This window comes from Sparus aurata, chromosome 15 (genome assembly GCF_900880675.1).
Source record: "Sparus aurata chromosome 15, fSpaAur1.1, whole genome shotgun sequence".
NCBI lineage: Eukaryota > Metazoa > Chordata > Actinopteri > Spariformes > Sparidae > Sparus > Sparus aurata.
The window spans coordinates 8,799,171-8,816,428 of record NC_044201.1 but is presented as its reverse complement, the minus strand read 5'-3'; the positions used below and the strand labels follow the sequence as shown (position 1 = coordinate 8,816,428).

At 42.1% G+C, this 17,258-nt stretch overlaps 2 protein-coding genes across 5 annotated transcripts in view; one reads left to right on the top strand and one right to left on the bottom strand.

Moving 5' to 3' along the window:
* The first annotated feature begins 248 nt into the window (after positions 1-248).
* vstm4a (V-set and transmembrane domain containing 4a) lies at positions 249-10,208 on the top strand. The gene is made up of 8 exons (XM_030441464.1): positions 249-1,307; positions 2,557-3,009; positions 6,810-6,863; positions 6,963-7,070; positions 7,467-7,500; positions 7,838-7,986; positions 8,758-8,825; positions 9,598-10,208. The coding sequence occupies exons 1-8, from the start codon at positions 1,259-1,261 to the stop codon at positions 9,748-9,750; spliced, it is 1,068 nt and encodes a 355-aa protein (XP_030297324.1). The 5' UTR covers positions 249-1,258; the 3' UTR covers positions 9,751-10,208.
* A 3,436-nt stretch (positions 10,209-13,644) lies between these two features.
* Positions 13,645-17,258, bottom strand: part of wdfy4 (WDFY family member 4) — a 44,576-nt gene continuing 40,962 nt past the window's right edge. For all 4 annotated transcript variants that reach the window (XM_030441354.1, XM_030441352.1, XM_030441353.1 and 1 more), the window contains 6 exons: positions 16,953-17,111; positions 16,686-16,865; positions 16,243-16,425; positions 15,341-15,428; positions 14,539-14,668; positions 13,645-14,003 (listed from right to left, as the gene is read on the bottom strand). In XM_030441354.1, the coding sequence (XP_030297214.1) occupies positions 13,940-14,003; positions 14,539-14,668; positions 15,341-15,428; positions 16,243-16,425; positions 16,686-16,865; positions 16,953-17,111 (804 nt within the window). In that variant the 3' untranslated portion in view covers positions 13,645-13,939. The remainder of the gene's footprint in view (positions 14,004-14,538; positions 14,669-15,340; positions 15,429-16,242; positions 16,426-16,685; positions 16,866-16,952; positions 17,112-17,258) is intronic.

The following is a 17,258-nucleotide window of genomic DNA, read 5'->3' as shown; positions in this document are numbered from 1 at the left end:
TGGGATCCAATGATAGAGATTATATACAGTGTAAAAATGTCTTCCCCCCCCCCCCCAATTCAGATTCAGTGTTCACTGCTGTGGTGAGACTGCCTGCTTATACTCCCCAGTTTCATCATAGCTGAGGTTTTGTTGATCCCCTGAGAAGCAGTAACCTGCTTTGACCACTGCAGGGCAGAGGAGAGCGATTCCTCAACTGGAGCAAAGACTTGAACTTAAGACTTATGTAAAAGAAAAGTTGAGGGGAAACCCCAAGTAAAAGATGTAGTTAAGAGGACAGAATACTTCTCCACAGTCACCGGAGATATAATTTTGGCACTTTTACACATGCATCTCAATTGATAGAACTTTGATAGAGGCTCAAACTTATCTCATCTTTTCTGAATAAAATATTTTTTCAAGGTTAGAAAAGATAAAACCGACCTATCAACCAGGGCGGTACATTTTCCACTTGATCCATCCATGCTTTTCAAGAGAATCTACATATACGACCTGAAGGGTTCACTCTGTTGTGTAATTCCATTTGGCTTTGGCTGAGCTCAAAGCTCCAGTAGAAGCCCTGCCTCAGCAGTTTAGCCTGCCCAATAAAGCAGCAGGCTTTCATACCGCTGGGACAGCCTGACAACCACAGCCAGAGACAAGCCCATGCCACTCTGTCCAGCAGCCAGACAGGGAGAGGTCGCAGAACACACACACGCAAATCCGCATAAATGCATCAACACATCATGCAGACGCAGAAACACGGAGCTCACACACAATTGCTCTTTGTGATGCAAAATGAGGATAACCCCTACGTTTTTTTAGAGAAAACTTGGGTGATGGAAATGGCATGTTCGGCGCTTTGTAGCATATGCTTCTCGAAATGACACACAGTGTGACAGGCGCACGCACACACACAAACCACGAGACTTGACCATCGCTTCAGAGGTCTGGGGTTTTGGGCCACGGTCCAAGACTCTTCACAGGAACACAGGAAATGACATTTCCTACGTTTTGCAGGACACACAGAGAAAAAGAGAGAGAGAGGTGGAGAGAGAGAGGTTGAGAGAGAGAGAGAGCTTGGAGAGTGAGTGGGAGTTTCTAAGTGGGAACAGAGCATTTACTGTTTCATATTACACAGAAAAGAGGAGAAAGAGGAGAAGAGTTAATGGTGGGCAAGGGCTCTGGCGGGTTGTGCAGCCAGGCTCGGTTTTCAATGTAGCTGCTTGTGTGAGTGCTGTGCAGTTGTCTGGGTTTATGGATTCGCTGACTGTGGAAAATGTACTTCTCTGTAGTGGTCCTTGTCCTGACTAAGGCTCTGGTCACAGGTAAGTTTACCTTGTTTACAGCAATATAATCCTGTGAGAAAGCGAGCACGAAAGATTAATGTGTCTGAAGTAGCAGCTTGATCTGTCAACTAACATATGCCACTGTGAAACCATGCAATTTTGAGTTTAGTATGGAACTTCGCATGAAAATGAGGTCAAACATGCAAGAAACACACTGCATTTTAGTTATTGCGTCTGCAACAACCAAAAGTTGCAAGTGCATTAATCATTATTGCGTTAAAGTCGATACTGAAGTAGCAGAAAGTGTTTCGTAAACTTGAAGTTGTTAAAAATCAGACCAGTTGCAGAGTTAAACAAGTTCTCTGTGATCAGACAAAAACCGCTGTATAATTTGCATTCTATAAACTGACATTAAGTAGACTTACAACTCATCTCATACATATTTTCTGCCCTATAATCTTTTGACTGTGCTCGGTTTTGTGTTTGGTTTGAGTGCCTGTTGCTGCTTTTGTTGTCACATTAAACAGTGTAGGACAGAGCCTGAGGGAGAATCCCCGACTAACACAGCAACAACAACAACAAAAAAGAATGAAGCAATGCAGCCCAGATGGTCCCCGTTATCTTGTCGTGTTCCTCCCTGCTTGGTTCAAGACGTACTGAAGATGAACATTCCCCACCTGTAGATACTCCGTGCCTGTCTGAGCACACATCTTGTGTCCAGACTCCATGTCTCCTCTAGACAAACCTGACCCAGCTGGCAGCAGGAATAAAACACAAGTACCTCCAGGGAAGCAAAATAGGGACGCGCGAAGTGTGTTCTCAGCGCGCTTTCTAGCCAGTACCCACTGAATTCCCATCCAGTGATGGAATGACATGTATAAGTAGAACCAGTGATAGTCAGAGCCCTAACGCCATAAATCCAAGCAGCAACTGTGGGTGTGCAAATAAACTTACTTTGTCTAAATGCTACAATTATGTTTAATTGGCAGGAAATCAAACATCTTGCAAAAATGAACTGAGGACTTTTTCCATGTGGGGCGCATTACCAGCTCCAGTTAATGACTAATTCAAAAAGCAGGGAGGAGTCTCACAAGCTACCAGATCTGATAGAGTTCTGATGTTTTGCAAAGATTTTTTAGGGTTCGGTTTGATGTTTCTGTCACAAAAGACTACATTCATAACATACATGTAAAAATATTCACAACTATAGGATTTGTGTATGCCCCCCCCCCCCCCCAAAAAAAAAAGACAGCTGTATGTAACATCTGTCTGTGTCTTTTGTCATCAGAGGTATGTCACGCCCTGAATGTGACAGTGACCCCTGGGCCTGTCGTCATGGTAACAGAGAGAGACAACGTGACACTCTCCTGCCTGGTATCTCAGAGGAAGAGGAGCGGCAGTGTCCTCATCCTACGCTGGTTCTTCTCCCCTCTGGCTGCTCCCACTCTCGCGCCTCCTCCCTCCCCTCCATCCCCCTCTCCTCCCGCACTCGAGCCCTCTCAGTATCTCATCGTGAAGATGGGCATCAAGAAAATGAAGCTATACGGGAACTTCACCCGTCATTTCCCCCAGCCAAAGTTTCGTCTGTTCGAGGAGACGGAGGGCGAGATGTACCGGCTGTGGATTCTCAATGTGTCAGGGAGGGACCAGGGTTTCTACAGCTGTAGAGTTCAGGAGATCCGCAGGCACAGGAACACATGGAGGGCCTCGTCCAATGGTACCAGCACCACACAGCTGACAGGTAACTAAAGCTAGACTGCAGCACACTCTGCTCTTCATGTCACATCTGTCTGTGGGCCCCATTTTGGCTGATAATGGGTTGAAGGTTGAGAGACAGAGGGCTTTTCAGTTCTTTCTTGTATATTTTTTTAATCAAAAAATCAAAATAATTTTTTTTTAAATCAAATCAAAAATCCATATTTTTCCCTTTACCTGTAGTGCTTTTTATCCATCGAGTGTCATTTGGTGTAACTTGCAGATTTCTGGGATCATCAGCCTTGGAGATGTCTGCCTTCTCTTGGATAAAATATAGCTGGTTAAGATGAGATAATGCTCAAGATAATCCACAGACTTTGTTTTACGTGCAGAAGGCAGCATGCATCTACTCAGCTCGGGATGTAAACATTAATGGCCTCCTCCTCGGCTGAGCTCAAGTGTGAACTAGCTCAGTTAGCTAGCCTCTCGTCCATGGGTAGATGCCCGCTTCCTTCTCTGCAGTGATACGGAAAGAAAATAGTTCCTGCGTGAAACTGCTCAAAGACAAGTTCAGTTGATTGTCTTCTGTAACTTGGTCATGGTTTCTGGAAAGAGAGCTGGCTGTTGGGTTTTTATAATAAACCATTTTGCGCTTTGAGCACCGCAAGCTGAGTGCCTTCTACTTCCATTATATGTAAAAGTAGGCAGGCATCTAAGAGGAGATGTATGTTTTGTTTTAGTTTTTTTTTTGGGTGAACTGTCCCTTTAAATATGTTACCCAAGTAGTTAGGGGTGTGAGACTGTTTCTTTTCAAGCATTCTCCTTCTTTAGGTGCCCTTGAGCAACATGTGAAAGCCCTACACCACCTAAGCGGTCCTCTGATGATGAGAAATCCAACAACAACAACAAAAAATCCTTAAAAAAAGAGGACTCTATTTCTAGCAGACTTTCAGATTCAGATAATACGAACTTTTTTGGTCAGATCATCGATAATTTGTTATCTTTGAACACTGATTACACTTCACTTGGTTTACTTGGTAAAGAAAAACAAACTACCTCTCTTCATCACCTGGTAAAAAAGTCAAATTGGCCTTTAACAAGAGGCGAAAAAAAGCATTTTTTTTTTTTAACAGTTTTTACGCAAACCCTAGTTACTGACAAGAGAGGATCAAACACAAAGGGGATTTCTGGTGTTATTACTGCGAAATGTTTCCATGGAATATTATTTTCCAAGGAATTCCCTTCCCGCCGCACACAGTCAGCTGAGACACGCTGTCCGTGTTATCTGACGATGGAAATTACCAAATAAAGGAGGAGATGATTTTTATTAAAGGATAAAGGGCAAACAGAAAGCTTCATGTGTGTATTCTCCGACTCCAGCTGCTCTATTTGCTTTAAGTTGTGCAGATGTATGTTTGAGCGTGACCCCAGTCCTCTGGCATTTCCATCTCAAAACAATGAGCTCACACAGCCAAACCACACTCAACAATATCGCTCTGTGTGTGTGTGTGTGTAAGTGTGTGTGAGTGTGAGGGGTAAAAAAGGTAGAGTGTTGCTGAGCTGGCTACGTTCAAACACTCTTGAAACGTATGACGTCAGTACTGAGTACAGTTTTCTGCAAGCCTCAGGAGAAAATTCGCTGGAGAATTCAGTTGCAGTGGAACTAATTTAGTCCATGCCAATATTCTGCAATAAACAACATTAACAGATCAGCTTAAGAGTAATAAGAAATATTTCTTTACACTGCAACGGTCCTTTGTCAGAGTTAGCTGGACTGACCAGCAGGGACACCGTCAGTCTCTGTGGGACGCACTGGTTAAAGGGGCTCAGTAGAGCTTTCAAACGCTGTTATTCCATGCTATAGGTGCGGCTACACCTGATACAATTGCACAGTTTACCTTTCACTAGTTTTAGAAAAAAAGGTCAGAATAAAAAGCGTAGAGGTTTGAGTCAGACTGAGCCATCTGACAACGCCCTGCCCTATATTCAGGGCAATGTCCCACTAAGGAAGCCACGCAACCTCAGGCATCTCCGACATGCATTGACCGCAGAACCACAAACACAAGAGCTGACATTATGAGGATAAACAAAGACAAAGCTACAGTAAGTTGTAACTGTATTCCGGGGAACCCCTCAGTCCGCTGATTTTGGAACAAAGGCTACACCCCGCTGAGATAATCTGACTACTTTTCTCCAAAACCTTCTGCACATATGTTGTCCTCTCCCACGCCTCTGAACTCCCAAAGTCAGAACTTCAGCGTAAGTGTTTTCTGCTGCTGCTGCTGCTGCTGCTGCTTTTCTAAAAAGGAAAATGAGCACACAAACTGCACAGTTAAATTAGATTTCATCAAATGCTGCTCCCCGGCTTCAGGTTTCTAACCCTGACACTTTGAGCGGACGGTTGGTTTTTCTGTGCCCCGTCCTCACAGCTGGACTGAAGGAAAGCAGATGAGCCTAAATCTATACCTGATGTTTTTTGGCTTTAAGCAGTATGGTTTGTTTTTTTTCATGTTCCCCCAACACAAATCTGGCTCTGCTGGGTGTGCAACAGCTTCAACGCATCTGCATAGAGTGTGTACTGTAATAACTCCCAAACAGCCAACCTGCTAACCTGGGGCTGCACACACTGATCAGACGCGAGGTTTAGCATGTGGTTAACCACAGCGTGAAGGTCAGATATGTGGTTTGTTTACATTAACTGTTAACTGCTCATGTTGACGAGAGATGCCTGGAAAAATGTAGCATGTGGCACCAACAGTTTGTCATCCAAACATGTCTTTTTCCCTGGCTGTCGTTACTTTTCCTTCTCTGGTAAACAGCGGGTGGACAAAATAATAGGAACACCATTTAAATTTAATGCAGTCTGACAAAACATCATAGACTGGAACTCAATAATAACCAAAGCACTGAATTAACACTTTTCATAGTTTCAAAAAACTTGTACTGTACATTTAGGATTTAAAAAAATAGCATTATACAAGGCACTGCATTGTTGTAAAGTCTTCTTTATGGCTTGTTTTTTTAAGTTCTGTTTCTTTGACTAAACATAGATTAAATAATAAATATGTGTGAAAAGATCAAATCCAGCCCTGCGCTTGTGTGATGGTATTCAAAGCATATCTTCTCCTGCTTTCACCGCCATTTTTCATGTTTGGTCACGACACAAACGCCGTTGTGTTGACATTCATTACCGTGATATTCAGACCGAGCAGCCAAGACCACATTTGACAAATTTGCAGGCAGATCAGCGGCCTGGAAACGGGCTAGAAGTCAATTAAAGTTAATATCTTATCATTCCTTATTAGTATGTTTATCAACCTGTGTTTAAAAGACGTATTAAAAACTCATTATGCGGAGCAGAGACTAAGTAATTTATGTACACAGCCTCTTTTTTAACTCTCCTCAACCTCAAGCTAAATGCCCCTGACCTACACACTACCCATCGTTCACAGCCGCTGGCTCAGACTGACAACAACTTTTGTACTCGGTTTTCTTTTCACACTCAAGAGCACACAAAGAGAATTGTGTCATCGAGCGACTGGGAAGCGACCACCTAAAGGAAGTGGAGATGCAGAGTGGAGGGGAACCCCCAAACACTGTCCAAGAACAGCAATACAGCCGAGCCAGGCCTCTGTGTGTGCGTGTGTGTGTGTGTGTGTGGTGGGTTTGGCTGATGCAGCAGCAGCAGAATCTCCCGTCTTGACAGCAGTCTTGATATTTCTGGAAACCACTTAGGCTGTCTGCTGTGTTCGGTCAGTCTCCTCAGACAACAGAGATACTCCGTCTGGGCACAGTTTCTTTCCCTCCGACTGCATTTGCTGACTTTCTTAACGTTTTTCCCCACAGTGCACTTAACTCTTGAGGATGGTACCAGTGAAGGACTGTGGCGTTTATTTGCAGGTACCGTTCTTCGTCTCTGGTCCCTCTTCAGTTTGACTTTACCACATACAAGTCTCACTTTGATAATGTCACCTCTCTGATGCCTGTTTGTTTTTGCAGATGTGTATCTGTGTGCTGTGCTCATTTGCTCTCTGGGCCTGCTGTCCATCTTCCTCTTCACTCTGGTTCTCACTTGCCAGTACCTCCACAGACGACACAGGCTCAAAAGTAAAGAAAATAAATAAATAAATCATTTGTTTTCTGACAGTAACTTTAAAGGAGACATATTACGCTCATTTCCAGGTTCATCATTTTAATTTCGGGTCACTAGTAGGAGAGGTTAGATCAGTTTTCAGACAGAGCAGATGTGCTAAGCACATTTGCAGGTGGCGTTTCAGGGGCAGTGTTTTCTGTGGGAGAGAGGAGCTTCTGTTGGTGCGGACTTTGACCTTTTTAACTCTCAAGATCTTTTACATGCACAAGATCCTATGTAAATGCTGAGGGCAAGGAAAAAAAAAACCTAATGGGTCTCCTTTAAGTTTCAGTTTCCTTTAGAAAAATAACAGCTGGATAACTTTTACACTGTCATGTCAACATGATCTTTTCCTGCTACCTTCTCCACAGGCAGTTACCTCCTGGTGAAGTGTCCCGAGAGCAGGTACAGTAGTTTACCAGTGTTGAAACAATACATTGATTTATAGACCAGTTCACTGACAATTTGGATAGTCACATCATCTAAGACATTGACAGAAATTTGCTGGTTCTATTTTCTGAAATTTGACAATTTGCTACTTTTCTGTGTTTTATGTCGTTGTGTCTTTGGTTTTGGATTGCTGGTTTAACTTTTTATACTGCTTATCAGTTGATCATTTGGAAAAATCAATCCACATTAACTAACATTATAATGCTTTTATGTCAAGATGAATTTATAATCTAGATTACCGCTAGTTTCATCTGCAACTAGAGCTACTAATACTCTCCTTTGTTCCATGCAGCTCAGGAGAGACCGTGACCAGCTCCAGCAGCTCCTCCAGTTCCTCCCCGAGAGCCCAAAGGAAAGACACAAGACAGAAAGCTGACAGAAGAGTAATCGACACACCACCCAAACTACCCGAGGAGCCTCCGCCACACATACCAGCCAAAGGTAAAGTGATATTTGGAGGGCAGGATGTCACCTCTGGGAAAAGGTTAAATTCTTTGAAAGGTCTATTTGGCCTTTTTGGCTCATGACCTTTTAAGATAAAGCAGCGCCTACTCGTGACCCCTCAGGTTAAGTCTCCAGTGTGGACGGGAATTAAGAGCTGTTGAAGAGCATTTTTTTCAAGATTGTTTCATTTGAAATGTTGAGTTTTATAAGTCTCGAGAGGTAAAGGTGTCTACGTGTCAAACAAAATTTCACTAACTATATTTTCTCAGTCTAATCTTATAGTCAAGGGGAGGTGGGGGCTCAGTGTCATCTCACAGTATGGAGTTGAATTCCCAGTCCTCATCTTTATGTGTCTGAGTCTGAGTTTCCTCTCAAATTCCAGACACACGGGAGACATTAGAGACTCAGGGAGATGGGCTCCAGCCCCAATAAAAGGATTTAGTGGGTAACGAAAAAAACAACCATAAATGAAGGTATCCAGCTAGTGCAAAAGCAGAAAAAGATATGTCTTGCATAATTCAGTCTCCATGACGAAAACAGGAGCGTTTGAGAGGCTACCAGAAACAGTCTGAGGAGGAAACTCGGCAAAATCCTGCAGAGCGTCTCGGCTGATCCTGAAAATGACACAATAAAGCTCTTACTTCTGTTATAAACTACACCTCCACTGGGTTTACAAGGCGTTTGTGAGGGACGAATTTCTCTTAACAACAAAGTCATTCTTGTGATGATTCCTCGTGGCTGTTCGAGTCAATTGTGACTCTGTTTCAGTGCCTGTTGCTGCAAAGAGACCTCAGAAGCCCAGACGGTTAAAGCACCACCCAAGGAGCTCCGCCACTGTAAGTCTCCTCGCTCTCAGGCGCAACACCTACATCCACTTCATCTAAATCAGTTCTCAAACACTTGCATCTGTTCAAAGGTATTTATTAACATTTTGAAAAGACGGTTTTTCTCTCGCGCTCAGAGTTGTTATTGAGACACATGCAAGAGGGAATTTGTCCCACGACTGCGTGATTGTCTACAGGAGTTTATTGCCGTCTCTTCATTCAGTTATGAGCTTGATAATTCTATTTAGTTTTATTGCTTCTCAAACACAATTATTTATTTAGACTGCTTCATTGGTTTTATTCCTACAATAAAAATGTCAAACAAGTACACGCAGAAGAAAACTACTCAAACTAAGGATCATCGGCATCTCTACTTATGGGGTTCTTGTGATTTTGTAGTGAAGTGAAGCTCAGGAGAAGCGAGATTTTGTTTATTTGCACAAACATATTGATTGGATTAGTGCAACTAGGAGGATCTGAGGATGGCGGATAAGCCTCCCATTGTACCAAATGTTTTTCGGAGCAAACTGAATGTTCCGAGAGGTCCTGCAAATCCAGTAAACACATACTTTCTACAGCTGAAAAGCACTGAGGGGTGTTTACCATGCACAGTGGAAGAACACTACTGTTTGCTGAAAATGATTAGAAGCAGACACCACTCCCGTTCATCTTTTTTTCTGATATGTCCATGTTTATTATAGATTCTTTTATACATTTCACTCTTTGCTTTATCTCCGGGCTAAATTCCTTCAAGTTTGCCTCACTCTTTCCCTCCCTCCTCCAGCCTCGAGTATCACACGAGGATAGTCTGACGTACGCAGAACTGGAGCTGGTCAGGCCGAGGCCAGAGGCCCCGGCCTCCTCCACTCCCGACCCTGCACCCTCCAGCCCGGACACTGTGTACGCTCAGATCCTCTTCCAGGAAAAACAGCTGTAAACACAGCAGCTCCGGACACCTGGATGTCATGGTACCTCCTGGGGAGGGCAGAGATTCAGCTCTCCAGACTGTACTGAGTGGCATCCAAAGGACTATATTTATGAACTATCAGTATGGCTTTAGCATTTGTTTTTTGGCTGCAAGTACGCTACAACTGTTGGTAAATGAGTGTTTTTGTGTTTCCTCGGCGCGGTTCCATTCCAGCACAGCAGTTTTTGGGTCTTATAATTCTCTTGTTTTGTTTGTTGGCATCGCTGGCCTGTGAGCCAGATGTTTATAAGAATGCTCTTACTGTTAACTATTGTGTATAAACTCAGGAGACTGTGTGGAAAGAAACTGTGGTCCAGGCTCTCTAACTGCAGTGTCATAAGGCATTGTAACACATTTCAACTGCATTTATGATTACAGTACTAATCGACCAAATGAATAAATATATGCCTGGGTCTGACGTTTAAGAATAGAGTCTTTGATTTCAGCAAAAATACTGTTTCCAATGATCTCTTTAAAGTGGATTGGAATGCTCTTGATTTGTCTATAACTGTTCTCAGGTCACAAGCAAAATCTGTTTTACATGACATAATTAAAAAACAACCAAATATTACAAACAGCTGTAAAGCATCCAGTGTCTAAGAAACACCATAGCAGCACAGGTTGTAGAACACAAACATCACATCATCTTTGGCCCAGTAAGAAACGTATCGTTTCTTTGAATACATTCGACAGATTAAAAATTAGAAAATGAATTAGCTCTCTAACATGTTGAAAGCTCAAACTCGACAAAAATCCACATATTTGTTCTCTGGTGGAGAGTTAAATAAGGAGGTCCCTACCACTTTCATATCTACCAGGCAGAGATAAGTCTATGATCTGCAACCGGCTAGCTTAACGTAACATTAAGGCCAGAAACAGATCAGCTAGCTTGACTCTGTCCAAAGATAACAAATTCTGCCTACTGGCACATCTCAAGTGGACCAGTGTACTGATATGTTAAGAAGAAATATTCTGCCCATTTTCGGGTAATAATTTTATCTAAGGTTACGGGTAGAAAATGTTTACATGTTTTAAAGTTCAAAAAACACATCAGCTCTCTCGTACAGCAACACTGCATCCCCCCTCTGTCTGAGATGCTCTCTTTAAGCTCTTGTCTCTTTAAGGCCCTCCTCCCGAGTATGAAGTCTGCTCTGACTGGTCGGATCACACACGCCTGAGCCAGCACCACCCCACACTTCGCTTCGCTTCTGAGGTGAATATAGGCATAAATTAACCAAATATCTGACATGGTGACATAATGATGTCAAGAAGCCATACCGATGAGGCGTTTCAGGAGCAGTGTTTGTGGGTGAGAGGAGCTCCTGCTGCCGTGGCTTTTTTAACTATTACATGCACAAGAACCTATACAACACACAAAAAGAAAGGAAAATACAGAAAAAGCACAATAGGTCTAATTAATTATCTTGTTTATTTAACCTGTGAAAAAACAAAGTGTAAACATGACAACGTGTGGGTTGTTTTTCAGTTATTTCTGCAATTTTCTCACGCAAGACACCTGAAGTAGTGGTGGAGCAATTTTGCTACCTTCAGACAGAGCGAGGCTCACTTTTTTCCACCTGTTGCATCCTTTATAAACTAACCAACTGCTGGTTGTAGCTTTATTTTTTCCCGACATGTTTGAGAGTGGCATCAACATTCTCATCGATCTATAAGCCTGTTTCGCAAAACATCCAACTACTGCTTTAAGTCTAACAAGTGGGACCTTTTTTGTTGGATGGCAAAAGCTAATATTCGCCAAATACAACATGACAGGGGCCTGATGTAATGTCTACCAGCTGGAGCCAATATTTAGTCTAGATTTGATTTTCTAGCGAGGTTGTAAAAAAAAAAAAAAAAAAAACAAACAGAGGGGACAGAAATCCCACATGGAGTCTTCTGCTTCTCATTTCAAAGTCTGATCAACGGGCGTAAACAGCAAACACGAATCCAGGAAGCGGCTCACATTATGCTCAAGTACCCGAGAAAGGTGAAGGATGAAGGCTATTTTGTGAAGGTCAGTGTATGAGAAATGGGATGGAGACGGAGGCGTGCGGAGAAAGAGAATGATGCACATCCACACCCTGCTCTGTGTGTGAGTGGGAGAGATGGAGAGAGAGCGACCATCATCCCCCACGGTTCAGACTCACTGACTAGGATGAACCCGCTAATGACTACATTTATTCAAATTAGACTAATTGTAATCATGGTTAATAATTAGCTTTACAGTGCATTATAATTGGGTTAGGCTACAAGATGGTTCTGCCTAGGTGCAATAATTTATTTGATTTAATTATTCTGAGGAACCCAATGGTTTGACATTTCAGATCATAAAACCAGCGGTGTAGAGAGAATGGAGATGGCCGTTGTCTTTAGAGAAGGTCATTGCTCGCTCTCTGGGAAAATTATGAGGACTATTTTCCACTCTATTAAGCTACTCCACTTAGCACAATTAGCCACACACACAAAGGTTAAAGAGAGAGACCTCTTCCTTTATGATAGAGAGGAGTGGTGAGTGTGCATGAGAGAGCAAGCAAGAAAAGGCAGAGAGAGAGAGAGAGAGAGAGAGAGAGAGAGAGAGAGAGAGGGAACAAGTCTCCACAATCCACCATCACTTAAAATGGATTCTTATTGCACTGATGTAGGTGCGTCAGTATTTTACTTTTCCAATGAAAGATTAAAATCATTGTTCAAAAGATTAAAGACATAATATGCAACATGTCAGCATTAAAGTACCTAAAAACCACTGGACATTTGATATATGTTTTGTTGAGCTGTGCGGTCACATAATTCAAAAAGTTTCCAAAAATGTTCAAACCCAGAGAAATCTGTAACTTATTCCAGGTAGTGCTGCATTTCATGAGGTCGCCTGCCACTATAACGTTGAATAAAAACTCAGATGGTACGTCAGGGAGTGAGGAAAAAGTTGATGAACATGACTAAACATAACGTGAATACTTGGAAACACTACCTCGTCTGCCTTTTTCATCTGCATTGGCGGTTGTTAAACAATGAAGACACTCCTTCACATCATCAATCTATGTATTTAGTCTTCATTGCTTTGATTGTGAAGCATCTAGCAGCAGAAATTACAAACTGTGTTTAGGTTTCGTGCTGTCTCTCTTAGAGTGCACAGGCTAAAATGGCATATTTGCTCATGGTCAACCATAAAACACACACAAACAAAAAGCTAGCAAAACAAGCACAAAGGATACCCCAACAGCACCAAAACACATTGTATATCATCCACAACACGCACACTTGACATGACCGCCGTAAACTTGTGAGGGATAATGGAACAGCAAATGAAAAAGCTGCCAAATGATCAAATGCTCATAAATGTCACATTACAAAGCAGATTAAAAACACATTGTGAAAACAACAAAGAAACTAGAAAGTATTTACAACTAACTAAACATCCTGAATTGTCCATACCACAAACGTTTAACAAAGCAAAACACAAAAATCCTCGCAGCACAAAATGCTGACGTGTGCACACCACATTTTTTATGATAATGGATGCTTGATGTGCAGTTCGTGAGAAATGGACTGCTCAGGCTCTACGGCACTATTAAAAAGCTGGATTTCTCAGGGAACATTGGCTGAGTGTGCACACTCTTGTTCATCACTCACGCAGTTTCTCCTGTTTCAGTTTGAAGCAGTCCTGTTCAACTACAGACTTCTGCTGTGGCCCCCTAGTTGGATTTGATGGTGTAGCAAGGGTTAATTTAAGGTACTGTTGATAAGAGAGTGTCTTTCCATCACATTCCTCATGAAAATGTACCTATTAGTTCTGGGGAGCGTTTGCACCTTTATGCATACCAGATAAATAAAATAAGAGAAATCATGAAGACCCACAGGAGAAGATTAAGGCAAATAACTCAATAGTTTTAATAGTTGAATTTAGTATTTACAAAGAAAGATACATAATTAAATATCTATGTAAGAGATAAAACATTGTATTTCTTCTGAGACTTGAATGTACCTATTGTAACATGGTTCTCCCTGAATGGCCTGAACTGACATGTAGCGTGCATCAGTGCTCAGCTGGTGTCAGACCTGAGACACTGATGGATTTCCTGTGTCAAAGTCTCTCTGAGAGGATAGAGGGTGTGTAGAAATGGTGCCCGGAGGTGTGATTATGCTCAAACCCTGCCACCTCTCACTCACAGGTCCAGGTGAAAACTCTGCCCCAGGCATCGCCAACCAACAGAGTAGCATGAGTCCTACACAGAAGAGATTGGGCACGTCAGTTAAGAGTGTGGTGTGGTACTGTCTTTTAAAACAATAAAACCCATACAAGAGGGGTCAGAGTTGGCAGAATTCTGTTTGTTTTTTATATATATTATATATTATATATATATATATATATATATATATATATATATATATATATATATATATATATATATATATATATATATATATATATATATATATATATATATATATATATATATATATATATATATATATATATATATATATACATACACACACACACATACATATATATATTTGCTTGTGTATCGTGTCAAGTATAGTTTTTAGAAAGAAAATCAGCAGGTCAGACTTAAAAAATCTAATTTTCGTAGTTTCAGATGATTATACATTAACAAAACAATTCTGATCATTATAATCCATCCCATTCTCCTAACCTCAAATCCCCCTAAATAGTACTGACTGGACCTTTAAATGGAGTTTAAATTGCCAAGTTTAACAGCAGATCACTCTCAAAGCTGTAAGCAGTGTTTACAGTACCTGGACATGGCCAGCGCTGTGATGGCTGGGTTATTCCTGAAGCGGCGTTGCGACACAGCCTGATTTCTGTTCAGCTCCTGACATAACACCAGATGTCTCTCCCAGCCTTTCACCTGGCATGAGCTGCTCTCTGTGGATACATCATGAACATCAACCCCCCTTTATTACTGTATCATGGGGCAGGTGTCCACCCTGTTTGTGACCCTGACCCAGCGGTCCTCACAAAGAAATCAAATGGTGCATGAACACAGTGTGTGTCTGTGGTCAGCAGGCTGATAAAGGGAGAAAAATCCCTTGAATATAAATGCTTCAGTGTTACGTAAAGACTTGTCTCAATGTAATTTACCAAGCATAATACTCCTATGAGGTGACGCGAGGCTGTAACCAACGTATGCCAAATTGGATCTGGGTATTATTGCTTTCTAAATTATACAAGCACACACACGTCAGCAGAATTACTCATCAGTGTTTACTGCCTCTATGTTTAATAACTTTATAACAACATAATTCCTGCTAGCCCTAATGCTAGTGAGGGATGGGGTAAGCATTACAAGCTCTCATCTGGAAACCTCGCTGTTGAGCTCTGAGATGAGCGGTTAAAAATAATCATCTCACACTTAAGGATTTATCTAATTAGATAGCGATGGGTTTCTTTTTGAAAACACAAAACACAAGAATCATTTCTTTTTGTGCAGTCGCATCTCTGACTCACTGTTTCACAACTGTCAGCTGCAGCCATCGTCTGTGTTGTTATAAATACAGTACCTATATGCATATCCCATCCTACTGCCTGTAACTTTACCGTCTCTCTCTGTTCGGTCTTGCCCCGGGGACACAGGCTCTTCTGGAGGGCCAGGTAATTGTGTTCTGGTGTACTCTGTCTTCCATATCTGTATGAGAGACACATAACGAGTAGCAAAATCAGACATAATTCAACATAATAACAAACACACTCACATACGCACCAGTGCGCGCACACAAACCATAACTCAAGGTAATAATAAAGTAATAATACCATTCTTGTGTGTGTGTCGTGCATGTGGCACGGGCACCCCCTCCCGAGTAAAGCCTAATTTAGAGTTTGCAGCTTTGATTGCAGAGAGGCAGCATATGCTTATATGCAGTCACACAGATAACCCATATGCTGTTATTAATACCTTGATGGACATCCAAGCTGCTGCAAGGCTAATACCAAAGTAATGACTGCTACATTGGAATACTGTATAAAAACAATGCAACCCAACTAATAGATCAGTGGGAGTGATCTATTAGTCCTGCAGAGTGCTGCCAGACAGTGACTTTAAAGATAGACAGTCTCTCTCATACACACTCAGGGCCACTGCCCATGAGGGGGGAAAAGTGGAAAGCTTCTGGACCATAATCCTCACCAATACTTATTAAACAACAAAAATAATTTTTAAAAATTGTTGTTGTTTTTTTCATTTTTTTAGCAGAATGTTTCATCCTTGTAATGTAATGTTGATTCAGCTCAGCAAGCTTCTCCAAGCCAGGCTGCAAAAGCAAACAATAGTCAGAAGGCTAACAGCTAACATTGCTAGCTAGGACATTCTGGATGCATTTATGTAGGAAAGAGTAAAGCACATTTAGGAGGGGCCCATTCACTGGACTTTTTCGGGGGCCCCGCTGTTCCTGTACACACAGAAACAATCATATTATTATACACATACATAAAAAAAACCTCACCCGTATGATGCCATCTGCACAGCCAGTGACAACAACATTCTTGGCGTCCCACTCGTGTCGCTGTGTGAAGCTGACACACAGGATGTCTGGCTGAGGCCCGCAGGAAGTGTCAATGCAGGTCAGCAGCTGGCCCTTCATGTTCCACAGGTAGAGCTGAGGTCCCGCACAGGACGCAATCTCACCCTTAGATAACAGAGTAATAAGGTGTTGACGCCCATGTGCGCAAAGGTACACAAAGAGAAGCCCAAAAAAGCAAAACACATGCAAACAGGACATGCATGCTGTCAGCAGTGAGAATTCTCTTTTCCTCAAGCTGTGAGCAGATTGACGGGCAAAAACATGGCAACAGTGAGAAAAAACGACAAAGAACAGAAGTAAGAGAGATTTTGAGAGGAGTGTCAGTTGTAAATTACAACAAAAAGGGATCCTGAAGGTGGACTTACAGTGAGGTCATTGATAGCTAGTGCAGAGATGCTGGTAGTGTGTCCTGCTAACTGGGTGATGTAGCTGAGCTCCTCCATGTCCCACAGGATACAGGTGAGGTCACGGGAGCCACTTACAATAAGGCTGTGCACCTCCGACACAGCCAGGCACGTCACTGAATCTGTGTGACCGTATAACGGCTGTGAAGAAAAAACGGGTTTGTGTTTATGTGAATGAAAAATGCATTCAGAAAGATAAATCTCAAACAGACAAGTGAGCAAACCAACCTGTCTGAGTTTCATGTGAGTGAGTTTGTCCTTGTTGAATGATACGTCCCACACACACACCACAGTGCTGGTCCCGGCAATGACAATGGTTGTCGGGTTCGGACAGACTGCACACAACATCTCCCCCCAGCTACACAAACTCTCACACACAGCAAAGACCTAAACATGGACATACATAAGAAAATCAGTCTGTGATCTTGTATGTACTGTATGTATAACATTTATGATTGAGTGAGGGGAATGGATGGTATTTAAAAACCTATTTTCGACTATTAAAAAAAATCTTTGTATGAATTTTACACCATT

What these genes read in the sequence shown, in the direction of transcription:
- vstm4a (XM_030441464.1), top strand. Translation starts at nt 1,259, where the DNA reads ATGTACTTCTCTGTAGTGGTCCTTGTCCTGACTAAGGCTCTGGTCACA. An exon ending in CAGCACCACACAGCTGACAG is followed by an intron (nt 3,010 to 6,809) that starts GTAACTAAAGCT and finishes TTTTCCCCACAG; the next exon opens with TGCACTTAACTCTTGAGGAT. An exon ending in GTGAAGTGTCCCGAGAGCAG is followed by an intron (nt 7,501 to 7,837) that starts GTACAGTAGTTT and finishes TGTTCCATGCAG; the next exon opens with CTCAGGAGAGACCGTGACCA.